Consider the following 13,438-nt stretch of genomic DNA (forward strand, 5'->3'; position numbering starts at 1 on the left):
GCACCAGAAGACTGACAAAGCAGCATAAATCTGGTATTCAACAGCAGCCTCAACACCATCTGTGTTTCAACCTGTCAGAGGAAGACTACATCTAAAGAGTGAACAACACAAAGCAAAGCATGCAGGTCAACAGTAAGGCTGTTTTCTGCAGACTCTAGGTGCACATTTGGAGTTTTTTCCTCTGACAGATAATCCCATGCTGATGCCCTGACATCATATATGACAGCCAGTTAAATCAGCACAGACTGATGGGATTCTGACTTGATGTTGTTCTCTTCATCCAGGAACCTGGGACACGTCTCCAGTTCCCCAAGGAGACCGTCGGCCTGTCACCAGGGGCCCGTTTCTGAGAGACGGTTCAACAGATTCTCCGTCTGACTCGGAGCTCTGAGTCGATTCACCCTCAGGGGGGAAACTCTCCGTTTTCTGTTCCAGATCAGCTGATTTGAGTTTGTTAAATCCACTCTGAGAAAGTTCCCTCGGTGTTCGGCACGTGCACCGTGAGGATAAAAAGCCAACATTAATGGAGCCCCGAACATACGGTGAATAGGAACAGGTAAAGACAGTAACACTCGTGCAGCTCAGAGGAGAGAGAGGTGGTGTGTTTGAGAAAACAGCTGCTCACATCAGCACATAATTTTCTTCTTCTCATGTATGTACAGCAGCAGAAGAAAATGGACTAAAGCAGCTAGTTTAGTTTGTTTCATACTCTGCAGCCTACCTAACAACCTGGACTTTTATTCAGACGAACAGTGACTGTTCACTAAAAGGGCGTGATACGGACTGAACGACAGAGGGAGGAGACGCAGAGACAAACTTAGGCTTCAAAGAAGAAAACCTAACCTCCCGAGCAGGTTAGGTTCAGTTGCCATGGTAACTGAGACTGTGAACTATACAGGCCTGACTTAGTCCTCTTTCTCAGGTTTGAGTGACCTCTCCCTGCTGAAACAGGAAACTCAGAGTTTCCCTCATCTCGGGGTTAACTTACTCAGTGTTTGCATAAAAGCTGCTTACTGAAACGCGCCCCAGGTGAGCATGGGTAATGATACGAGTCCCTGCAGGGCCGAGCGTGACAGAGGAACAATAACACAGGAGAGGTATCAGCCCTCTCTCTCTCTCTCTCGTCTTTTCAGCTCTCTGCCCCGATCTGCCGCTGAGATTCTAGGTCAGTAGTGGCTTTTTAAAGACTTGATAAGACCCTTAATGGAGTTCGGTGCTGCTAAATCGGTCTGTATTGGAGGATGACACTCTTAAAAAGAAGAGAGGAAGATCAACTTTCACACAGTACGGTTAAACACATCATGAGGTTGCTGGTAAGATATCCAGGGTTCAAATCAGCAGCAAAAGCCATGAAAGCAGAAGGTGTTCCAAAACAAGAGAGATGTTTAGAAAATGCACCGCTCCTTCACGCCGCTGTTTTTAAATCAAGAGCCTCAACGCAGCTGTATGACACAGGTTCTTACTGACATGATGGTGCAAAGGAGCTTTCATATCTCCAGCATCAGAAATTATGAGTCTTCAACATCTCGATCTCTGGACCACTGGGATGTATTCTGCTTTTTATAAGACTCGTGCCAAACATTGGAAATGAAAAGATTTTCAAAATCTTCAAGCTCGTTGGAAAATATGTCATTCAAATCGTTCATGTTCAGTAAAAGAAAATACAAAGATGTATCAGAGCAGGGAGACAGTGGTTATGATTAGTGTATTGGTTCTCAACTGGTGGATCAGGACCCAAAAGTGGTTCATGAATGTGCAACTGCGTAAAAATGTCCTTAGTGTGTCATATGTTCCCCACCACCTGAGGTCCAAACTGTTAAGTTGTACATACAATAAATCTGATTGGTTAAAAACTATTGTAAACATTTGTTTATGAAGGAGTTGGTGGAGGGTCCCGAGGTCCTGCTCTAGAATTCTCTTCACACATTGTTGATGTGTTTCTGAATCGGTTTAAACCCGTCACGTCGGCGGTGGGATTTCACAACAGATTTTAAAAGCTGCCGAGCTGAGGCTGCATTCCTCACAGATAAACACCCTGCCATGCAGTCAGTGTTTTAAAAGGCGGACACAGAGCCCAGCCAGCCAACTGCAGGATGACAAAGTCAGATGCAATGAATGGGGGCAGGCAGGCAGGCGAGTGTCATGATTGAAATTCTCCCAGAACAAAACCTCATTTGTGTGATTATTGTTCGACAGGATCGCAAAAAAAAAAAAAATCCATTCCACATGATGCATTCATTGTTTTCAGGCAAACACGCAGCAGGCCCCACGGCAGCCACTGCTACTGTTTAATGGCACCCAACAACAAATGAAAGAATGAGAGTCACCATAAGGAGGCTGCAGCACAAAACATACAATACACTATGAGGAATGTTACATGATTAAAGTTAGAAGACATATGAGAAGCATACGAGTCTATGAAGAAAGTATTTGGGTAGTTATTAAGTCTGAAGTTTTTTTTTTGTTTTTTTTTCCCAGGGATGTTGATTTGGAGATATAAACTAAACACATTTATTACTGAGCAACAAGCACACACAAGTAACACGCTGCGTATTTTCATCAGACATAACTTGCATTTTACGCATAGTTTGTGCCAAATTGTGCCTGGTTGAGTAACCTTTCAACAGGTGACTAAGCAATAAAATTCAACTGCTGTTTAAAGGACAAGCTTCTGCAGAGACAAACCAGTAACTTAAGGCCACACATCCGTATGAAAGAGTGCTCAACAGTGTATGAAATAAATTCTTCTAAACCGGTATGCGCACTCACCTCAATCCATTTCTGCGCCTCCTGAAACGCGGCGTCTGCGGCGGACTCGGTCACCGGGTGATGCTGATGAGACGGTCCGATGTCTGCAACCGGACTTGCCATTGGTGAAGAACCTCTGCTCTCCCAAGTGTTAAAGCCTGCAGTAGGATTGTGCAAAAAGCGGCTCAGTGGCGCGTTATTTCCCCCCCCCAGAATGTGTCGTGAGTCCTGTCGGTCAGGCGGTTCTCCTCCCTCGGTTGTCGGTGTTACAGCAACACCGGCGAGGCGAACGGACCAGCTCCTGCTCTCTGGTTTCGCTCCTCTTGGGAGTCTGTAGGTAGATGATGAAAGTGTCAAGTCACCCATACCTAGTAATAGGACTTCCGGTGTCACGTTTCAAAATAAAAGCATTCTGTTCAGCGACATAATATATACAGTATGTGCACCAATAACAATTAAAACTTTAAAAAAAAGAAAAACTAGTAAGGCTGTCATGTTTTCTACCTGTAAATTTTAAACTGGTGGCGGAAGTGAAACTAAGAAAAAGACAAAACATACAGCTTGGCATGATTAGAGCACGCCTACATACAAAACCATCCATTTTATGTGGAAGGTTTCTTAATTTAATGTTAAACATTACCGAGGTGCACCGCTCACGTGACGTTAAAACCTCAAATTTAACGTCTAGAAACAACTTCTGTGTCTCCATGGTAACCGTAATAAAACTCCAGCTCGTCAGGTCGTTTTACGACCGTTCACCTTAAAATAAAGTTAATTTAAAACAACCAAAAACTATCACAAACATTCAAGTAATGCACAGAGGTGTGTGTGTGTGTGTGTGTGTGTGTGTGTGTGTGTGTGTGTATCTATCTATCTATCTATCTATCTATCTATCTATCTATCTATCTATATCTATATATATATATATATATATATATATATATGTATATAAACACAGACAGTTGTGATACAATTCTTGAAATATATAGAGATATATCATCGGATTTAGCTTATTAATTCTTTATTTATTTTATTTCATTTATTTTATATTAAATAGAGAAGTATAAGCTCAAGCTACATACTCCGGTACAGTAGGTGGCGGTATACACCTCTTTAAGATATGTTTGTAACCCGCCATTAAACTAGAAGAAGAAGAGAAAGAAGAAGAGAAAGAAGAAGAGAACAACAACAACACAGTTGATTGTTTACGTCTGTATTTCTCCTCTCAGCCTTCTCTGAAACAAAGTTTGAGTTTTGTTCTAAAGATCCACATGCTAGTGGCAAAGTGGATGAACCGCAGGATGTCTTCCAGCGTGGGTTTGTTTGAGCAGCGTTTTCCTCCTTTGTTGAATGTATTAGTTAGCGGTTAGCTGTTAGCTGCTGCGGCTTACACGTGGGTGGCTGTGGAATCGCAAACGGGATCCGCACCGGACTGCTGTGTGGAAAGGGGGCTTTAGATAACGGAGTTTTGGGTGGAGAAGTTGCCGTGATTTTTCTAAAATGTCTGAAGTTGAGTTGCTGAGAGCTTTCACCGAGCAGAGACTGCCTGCAGCTGCTGAAGAGATTCTGGAGCAGTTTAAAACAACACAAGCACAGTATGAGGAGGAAATCTGTCGATTAAAACGGGAAACGAGGCAACAACGCCATCTGCTGGATGCTGCTTTCAACCCTAGAGTCTGCCTACACAGATTAGGTTTGTAATGGTATTTATTCTTATTCATTTCCAGTAAAATGTGAACATTACCTGTTTGTTTGATTGACTTTTGACTTTTCCCTACGAGCAAAAAATACTGGTGTTGCAGGATCGTGTGAATGTCACTGTGTTGATCAAATATATTGAACCAAAAGTTCACCATCTGACTCTGAAGAAACGAGCTGAGGAGGAGGGGCTTGTCAAATAGATATCAATGTTTGTTTTCGTCTCCTACAATCAGCCACGGTGGTGTCATGGCTGCCATTTACCCGTTGACCAAAGTCAGAAAAGTTGTAGGTTCAAACACTGCTCTGTGAATATCACTGTTTCCTGCAGGAACTGCGTACGGATTACGACCGCTTTCAGTGTTATTTGCAGACTGACCACTCGAGTTGTGCAGCTCCACATGTCCGCAGACAGTCGTTATAACTTTCTCCTCCATCGCTGACATCATCCTTGTCATCGTCTTCTGTCAATGGTGATTGGCTGTGGTGTCATCTCATTATGTGAATGTGTTGAATCTCAAGTTGGATGTTTGTAACTCATGCGAAGCCACGAATTTCGCCTCCCTTGCGCTTCATTTTGCATCCATTTCGTCGTGTTGCACCGCAGCTCACGATTCGCATAATGTACAGAATTTTTGTCCAGAATTGAATACAAAATGACCAAATCTCAACAAACGGTTAAGACGTCATTTCTGATACTTTAAGAGACTTAAGGTTGAGTACATAAGATCATAAATAACATAGTTAGAAACTGTGGATTTTGACTTCCAGGGACATTAAAGGCCCTGACACAGCGAGGAGAACGTCACCCTTGTATTTGTGGTGTGTCGTACTCTGTCGACCCCCATCAGCCATTTTTTGGCCGATTCGACATTTCGTTTCGGCATCAGTCAGCGAGGTTGGTGAGAGGAATCTCTCTGTTAGCCATGCTTTCACCCATTAGTGCGGTTTCTCCTTATCTGATGCCTTTACCTCTTCTTTGCTTTTTCCACTAAAGACCAAGGGCTGACAACACCAGTGCCATTTTCAACCTTTTCTCAGGCATTATTCTAGATGCCATTGTTAATGTTTATGTATGAATATACCCCGCGCGCAATGCATCATGGGAAGGGAAGGCTGCAAAGTATCCAACCATTGGAGCCTCCAAATCGGGGAAAAGAAGGATTCTTTTCTCGGCTGCATTCGAAGGAGCCGCTGAATTGGGACAGCACTTATCACGCCGGTGTGACGCAATCGTTCTGACAATGCAGCCCACGAAGGCTGCGGCCGCTGGAATGGGACTCGGCTTATGTGATGGTTTGTGCACAAAAATGACATGACAGCACGTCCACAGAGAGAACTGTCACAATACTGTCGGTGCGTTTGATCTAATCACACAAAAAGAGCAACAAGCGGTTAATAAACACTGTAGTTACCACTGATGGTGTCACTCGCTGCCTTGAAGTGCAGCGACTCCACCCACTGAGACGTCTCGTGCATACCCCCTATAAAGCAGTGCTATCAGTGGTTTCATCTGAGTAGTAAATTCAGGTTTTTATAACTTTATGTATTTCACTGTTTTCACAGATGTGCAGCAGCTGGTGGTGAGTCAAGACGAGGTTTCCCCTGAGCAGCAGGGTCTGAGCCCTAGACTGGACCAGAGTGAGCCACCAAACTCAGCACAAATTGAAGATGAAGAGAAGGAGCTCTGGGGCAGACAGGAAGGAGAGCAGCTTCAAGGGCCAGAGGATTTTGATATCAGCATGTTAACATTCCAACTTATCCCTGTGAAGACGGAAGAAGAAGGCGAAGAGAAACCTCAGATCTCACAGCTTCATGAAAACCAAACTGAAGAGAGCAGAGACACACAGCATATGAAAACAGAAGCTGACGGAGAGGACTGTGCCGGACCAGAACCAGGCAGAGGCTTTAATCCAGACAGTCATTTACAGCCAGATGCTCCTGACAAGACTTCACACTTTTCTGGATCTGATACTGATGACAGTGGGGATTGGGAGGAGAGAGATGAACCTCAGGAAGGTTTAAAACTTCTGCCAAACAAAGACATAGGAGAAACTCCCGACAACACTTCACTCTCTGAATCAAAGACAGATGACACAAGTCAGGTACAAAACAAAGATGTACCTGAGAGTATTGTGGTATGTAATACAGATAAAATATCAGTCAGCTCCTCTGAATGTGCTACAAGCTTCGGGCAAAAGAAACTAAAAAAACAAAAAGGAATCCAAACAGGAGTGAAACTTTTGAGCTGCAAAAAACTCAGCTGTTCACTTTGTCAAAAAAGTTTTTCTTCCCAAGCAGCTGTTGTGATTCACATGAGGACCCACACAGGGGAGAAACCATTTAGCTGTTCAGTTTGTGGTAAAAGATTTGCACAAAATGGGCAGATAAAGAAACACATGGCAGTTCACTCAGGAGAGAAACCATTTAGCTGTTCAATTTGTGATAAAAGGTTTACACGAAATGCAGATCTGAAGTCCCACATGGCAGTTCACTCAGGAGAGAAAGCATTTAGCTGTTCAGTTTGTGGCAAAAGATTTATACGAAATGGAGATCTGAACTCCCACATGGCATGTCACTCAGAAGAGAAACCATTTAGCTGTTCAATTTGTGATAAAAGGTTTACACAAAATAAACATCTGAAGAAACACATGGCAGTTCACTCAGGAGAGAAACCATTTAGCTGTTCAGTTTGTGGTAAAAGATTTACACAAAATGGATCTCTGAGGCTACACTCTGTAATTCACTCAGGAGAGAAACCATTTAGCTGTTCAGATTGTGGTAAAAGATTTACACAAAATGGACATCTGAAGGAACACATGGCAGTTCACTCAGGAGAGAAACCAATTAGCTGTTCAGTTTGCGGTAAAAGATTTCCACAAAATGCAAATCTTAAGTACCACATGGCAGTTCACTCAGGAGAGAAACCATTTAGCTGCTCAGTTTGTGGTAAAAGATTTATACAAAATACATGTCTGAGGCGACACTCTGCTATTCACTCAGGAGAGAAACCAATTAGCTGCTCAGTTTGTGGTAAAAGATTTACACAAAATGGAGATCTGAAGTCCCACATGGCAGTTCACTCAGGAGAGAAACCATTTAGCTGCTCAGTTTGTGGTAAAAGATTTGCACGAAATGGACATCTGAGGCGACACTCTGTAGTTCACTCAGGAGAGAAACCATTTAGCTGTTCAGTTTGTTGTAAAAGATTTGCACAAATTGAACATCTAAAACGCCACCTAGCAATTCACACTTGAGAGGAAACATTGAGTTGTTCATATTCTTAAAAAACGGTCTCTTAACATGATTGTTTCAAACGTTACATGCTTGTGAAAGAAGGAAAATTCAAAATGTCTGTAATGCCTATCAATTCCTGTAGAAATGTGTCAAAAAAGGTCACACATCTTAATGATGTTCAGATAAAAAACACGAAACAGACTTCAAATTAAGTCTTCTTCAGTTTGATCTTTTCAGCAGACAAAGTCACATGGATATATAAATTCTGCATTCTGAAACAGTTATTCAAAAATGTTGTACAAATATGTTGTATGTTTGCTTTGTATGTAAAAAAAAAACCTCTTTGTTCCAAACATAAAATAAAGTCTAAATTGGTCTTGATATTTACTGACCCGCTCACAGAGTTTTTTGAAATACTTCAGCTGCTCTGTTTGTGAAAAAAACATTTCCATGAGAAGAGATGAACATTCCGATACACAGAAGATAGTCGTTACATGTGTTCCCTTTGCAGTACAGGATTTGCAAAGAAAATGGAGCTCTGAGACAACCCTTGGATGTACATGCAGCCAGGGGCAGCCGTGGATCACTGGTAGGTTTATGCCCAGCTCCTGCAGCCACATGTCAAAGTCTCCTTGGTCAAGTCACATCCATGCCCTGATGACCTCCAGACCCAACTACTGAAATTCAATATTTTGATATGTACCAGACCTCTACACACATGTACATTTTGTTCAAAATGCTGCAGCCAAACTCTTTTGCAGATGCAAAACATGTCATCACATAACACCTCTTTTGACATTCTTGCACCGGCTCCCAGTTCAGAATAGACACGCGTAATTTTCTTTCTTGCTTTAAAGCCCTTCAGTTTACATCACAGAACTTTTACAACTAGGCCCCTCAGGTCATTGCACCATAAGGGATGTTCCGGTTCCCTTATTTGCATAGTGCCCTCCAAATTGTCTCCTCCACTTGCGTCTTAGTCCCGCCCACCAGAGATGCACGGAGGAAACGAAACCGAGGAGAGAGGACGCAGGAAATCAGTTTTAACAGATTTGAAACGTCCTTTCCTTGACAGCGTCACATGACGCAACATCAGCTGATCACGTCCAGCTGTCAATAAGACTAACAGCTGTTTATGTCCACACACACACACACATGCACTGTATTATTTCTAATCAAACACACACAGTTACAGTGTTCAGTCTCTTTACCTGATAACAAACACCAGAAGAACAACCTGCAGTCTGTTTCAGACAAAGACAATTTCTACTGACTAAAAGATATTGTCTTGAATTTTATGTATTATTTATTATCTATTATTATTGTTATACAGTTTTGACTTAGCCCATATAACTATATAACATATATTCGAATAATTATACATACTTATTCTGATGTACAAACTGTCAAAAGACATCAACAAATATATATTTGTTCGAATATATATATATATATATATATATATATATATATATATATATATAAACACAGACAGTTGTGATACAATTCTTGAAATATATAGAGATATATCATCGGATTTAGCTTATTAATCATTTATTTATTTTATTTCATTTATTTTATATTAAATGGAGAAGTATAAGCTCAAGCTACATACTCCGGTACAGTAGGTGGCGGTATACACCTCTTTAAGATATGTTTGTAACCCGCCATTAAACTAGAAGAAGAAGAGAAAGAAGAAGAGAACAACAACAACACAGTTGATTGTTTACGTCTGTATTTCTCCTCTCAGCCTCCTCTGAAACAAAGTTTGAGTTTTGTTCCAAAGATCCACATGCTAGTGGCAAAGTGGATGAACCGCAGGATGTCTTCCAGTGTGGGTTTGTTTGAGCAGCGTTTTCCTCCTTTGTTGAATTTATTAGTTAGCGGTTAGCTGTTAGCTGCTGCGGCTAACACGTGGGTGGCTGTGGAATCACAAACGGGATCCGCACCGGACTGCTGTGTGGAAAGGGGGCTTTAGTTTTGGTTGGAGAAGTTGCCGTGATTTTTCTAAAATGTCTGAAGTTGAGTTGCTGAGAGCTTTCACCGAGCAGAGACTGCCTGCAGCTGCTGAAGAGATTCTGGAGCAGTTTAAAACAACACAAGCACAGTATGAGGAGGAAATCTGTCGATTAAAACGGGAAGCGAGGCAACAACGCCACCTGCTGGATGCTGCTTTCAACCCTAGAGTCTGCCTACACAGATTAGGTTTGTATTGGTTTTTTATGCTTATTCATTTCCAGTAAAATGTGAACATTACCTGTTTGTTTGATTGACTTTTGACTTTTCCCTACGAGCAAAAAATACTTGTGTTGCAGTATCGTGTGAATGTCACTGTGTTGATCAAATATATTGAACCAAAAGTTCACCATCTGACTCTGAAGAAACAAGCTGAGGAGGAGGTCAAATAGATATCAATGTTCGTTTTCATCTCCTACAATCAGCCACGGTGGTGTCATGGCTGCCATTTACCCGTTGACCAAAGTCAGAAAAGTTGTAGGTTCAAACACGGCTCTGTGAATATCACTGTTTCCTGCAGGAACTGCATCCGGATTACGGCCGCTTTCAGTGTTATTTGCAGGCTGACCACTCGAGTTGTGCAGCCCAACATGTCCGCAGACAGTCGTTATAACTTAATGTTTGAATTTCGCCTCCTTTGCGCTTCATTTTGCGTCCATTTCGTCGTGTTGCACCACAGCTCAGGATTCGCATAATGTACAGAATTTTTGTCCAGAATTGAATACAAAATGACCAAATCTCAGCAAACGGTGAAGACGTCATCTCTGATACTTTAAGAGACTTAAGGTTGTGTACATAAGATCATAAATAACATAGTTAGAAACTTCTTGTGGATTTTGACTTCCAGGGTGGCAGTAGCTCAGTCTGTAGGGACTTGGGTTGGGAACCGGAGGGTCGCCGGTTCAAGTCCCGGCACGGACCAAGTCCGGAAACTGGTCTGGTAGCTGGAGAGGTGCCAGTCCATTTCCTGAGCACTGCCGAGGTGCCCCTGAGCAAGGCACCGAACCCCAAAAACTGCTCTGGAGCGCTCGCTGTGGGCAGCCCCCTCACCCTGAGACCTCTCCATTAATGCATGTCACTAGAACCCTGTTTGTGCATGAGTGTGTATCTCGGCCTATGTGTGTGAAAACCGAATTTCCCCTCCTGGGATTAATAAAGTATATAAAAAAAAGAAAAAAGGCCCTGACACAGCGAGGAGAACGTCACCCTTGTTTTTGTGGTGTATCATACTCTGTCGACCCCCATCAGCCATTTTTTGGCTGATTCGACATTTCGTTTCGGCATCAGTCAGCGAGGTTGGTGAGAGGAATCTCTCTGTTAGCCATGCTTTCACCCATTAGTGCGGTTTCTCCTTATCTGTTGCCTTTACCTCTTCTTTGCTTTTTCCACTAAAGACCAAGGGCTGACAACACCAGTGCCATTTTCAATCTTTTATCAGGCATTATTCTGGATGCCATTGTTAACGTTAATGTTGAATATCCCTTGCGCGCAATGCATCATGGGAAGGGAAGGCTGCAAAGTATCCAACCGTTGGAGCCTCCAAATCGGGGAAAAGAAGGATTCTTTTCTCGGCTGCATTCGAAGGAGCCGTGGAATTGGGACAGCACTTATCACGCCGGTGTGACGCAATCGTTCTGACAATGCAGCCCACGAAGGCTGCGGCCGCTGGAATGGGACTCAGCTTATGTGATAGTTTGTGCACAAAAATGACATGACAGCACGTCCACAGAGAGAACTGTCACGATACTGTCGGTGCGTTTGATCTAATCACACAAAAAGAGCAACAAGCGGTTAATAAACACTGTAGTTACCACTGATGGTGTCACTCACTGCCTTGAACTGCAGTGACTCCACCCACTGAGACGTCTCGTGCATACTCTCTATAAAGCAGTGCTATCAGTGGTTTCATCTGAGTAGTAAATTCAGGTTTTTATAACTTTATGTATTTCACTTTTTTCACAGATGTGCAGCAGCTGGTGGTGAGTCAAGACGAGGTTTCCCCTGAGCAGCAGGATCTGAGCCCTAGACTGGACCAGAGCGAGCCACCAAACTCAGCACAAATTAAAGATGAAGAGAAGGAGCTCTGGGGCAGACAGGAAGGAGAGCAGCTTCAAGGGCCAGAGGAGTTTGATATCAGCATGTTAACATTCCAACTTGTCCCCGTGAAGACGGAAGAAGAAGGCGAAGAGAAACCTCAGATCTCACAGCTTCATGAAAACCAAACTGAAGAGAGCAGAGACACACAGCATATGAAAACAGAAGCTGACGGAGAGGACTGTGCCGGACCAGAACCAGGCAGAGGCTTTAATCCAGACAGTCATTTACAGCCAGATGCTCCTGACAAGACTTCACACTTTTCTGGATCTGATACTGATGACAGTGGTGATTGGGAGGAGAGAGATGAACCTCAGGAAGGTTTAAAACTTCTGCCAAACAAAGACATAGGAGATACTCCTGACAACACTTCACTCTCTGAATCAAAGACAGATGACACAAGTCAGGTGCAAAACAAAGATGTACCTGAGAGTATTGTGGTATGTAATACACATAAAATATCAGTCAGCTCCTCTGAATGTGCTACAAGCCTCGGGCAAAAGAAACTAAAAAAACTAAAAGGAGTGAAACTTTTGAGTTGCAAAAAATTCATATGTTCACTTTGTCAAAGAAGTTTTTTTTCCCAAGCAGCTGTTGTGATTCACATGAGGACCCACACAGGGGAGAAACCCTTCAAGTGTTCAGTTTGTGGTAGAATATTTATACGAAATGCAGATCTGAGGCACCACTCTGCAGTTCACTCAGGAGAGAAACCATTTAGCTGTTCAATTTGTGGTAAAACATTTACACAAAATGGACCTCTGAAGTACCACATGGCAGTTCACTCAGGAGAGAAACCATTTAGCTGTTCAGTTTGTGGTAAAAGATTTGTACGAAATGCAGATCTGAGGCACCACTCTGCAGCTCACTCAGGAGAGAAACCATTTAGCTGTTCAGTTTGTGGTAAAAGATTTATACGAAATGCAGCTCTGAGGCTACACTCTGTAATTCACTCAGGAGAGAAACCATTTAGCTGTTCAGTTTGTGGTAAAAGATTTACACAAAATGGACATCTGAAGAAACACATGGCAGTTCACTCAGGAGAGAAACCATTTAGCTGTTCAGTTTGTGGTAAAAGATTTACACAAAATGGAGATCTGAAGTACCACATGGCAGTTCACTCAGGAGAGAAACCATTTAGCTGTTCAGTTTGTGGTAAAAGATTTATACGAAATGTAAATCTGAAGCAACACTCTGTAGTTCACTCAGGGGAGAAACCATTTAGCTGTTCAGTTTGTGGTAAAAGATTTACACAAAATGGACAACTGAAGCGACACTCTGTAGTTCACTCAGGAGAGAAACCATTTAGCTGTTCAGTTTGTGGTCAAAGATTTACACAAAATAGATCTCTGAAGTCCCACATGGCAGTTCACTCAGAAGAGAAACCATTTAGCTGCTCAGTTTGTGGTAAAAGATTTATACAAAATACAAGTCTGAGGCGACACTCTGCCATTCACTCAGGAGAGAAACCATTTAGCTGCTCAGTTTGTGGTAAAGGATTTACACGAAATGTACATCTGAGGCGACACTCTGTAGTTCACTCAGGAGAGAAACCATTTAGCTGTTCAGTTTGTTGTAAAAGATTTGCACGAATTGAAACTCTAAAACGCCACCTAGCAGTTCACACTTGAGAGGAAACATTGAG

General features: G+C 42.5%; 1 protein-coding gene and 2 long non-coding RNA genes across 3 annotated transcripts in view; 2 read left to right on the forward strand and 1 right to left on the reverse strand.

Moving 5' to 3' along the window:
- LOC306828871 (LIM and calponin homology domains-containing protein 1-like) overlaps positions 1 to 3,413 on the reverse strand; it is a 72,283-nt gene extending 68,870 nt beyond the window's left edge. Inside the window, exons 1-3 of the mRNA XM_079351598.1 lie at positions 3,389 to 3,413; positions 3,253 to 3,284; positions 2,770 to 3,079 (exon numbers count right to left, since the gene is read on the reverse strand). Coding sequence (XP_079207724.1) covers positions 2,770 to 2,871 — 102 coding nt within the window. The 5' untranslated portion in view covers positions 2,872 to 3,079; positions 3,253 to 3,284; positions 3,389 to 3,413. The remainder of the gene's footprint in view (positions 1 to 2,769; positions 3,080 to 3,252; positions 3,285 to 3,388) is intronic.
- A 905-nt stretch (positions 3,414 to 4,318) lies between these two features.
- On the forward strand, positions 4,319 to 8,070 carry LOC306828872. Its single transcript, XR_013779801.1, has 2 exons — positions 4,319 to 4,441; positions 6,013 to 8,070. It is a non-coding gene; the product is annotated as an uncharacterized lncRNA (long non-coding RNA).
- Positions 8,071 to 9,353: 1,283 nt separating this feature from the next.
- LOC306829830 lies at positions 9,354 to 11,879 on the forward strand. Its single transcript, XR_013779914.1, has 2 exons — positions 9,354 to 9,888; positions 11,662 to 11,879. It is a non-coding gene; the product is annotated as an uncharacterized lncRNA (long non-coding RNA).
- The last annotated feature ends 1,559 nt before the right edge of the window (positions 11,880 to 13,438 follow it).

Source organism: Symphodus melops, assembly GCF_947650265.1.
Source record: "Symphodus melops genome assembly, chromosome: 9".
In the NCBI taxonomy this organism is placed as follows: Eukaryota; Metazoa; Chordata; class Actinopteri; order Labriformes; family Labridae; genus Symphodus; species Symphodus melops.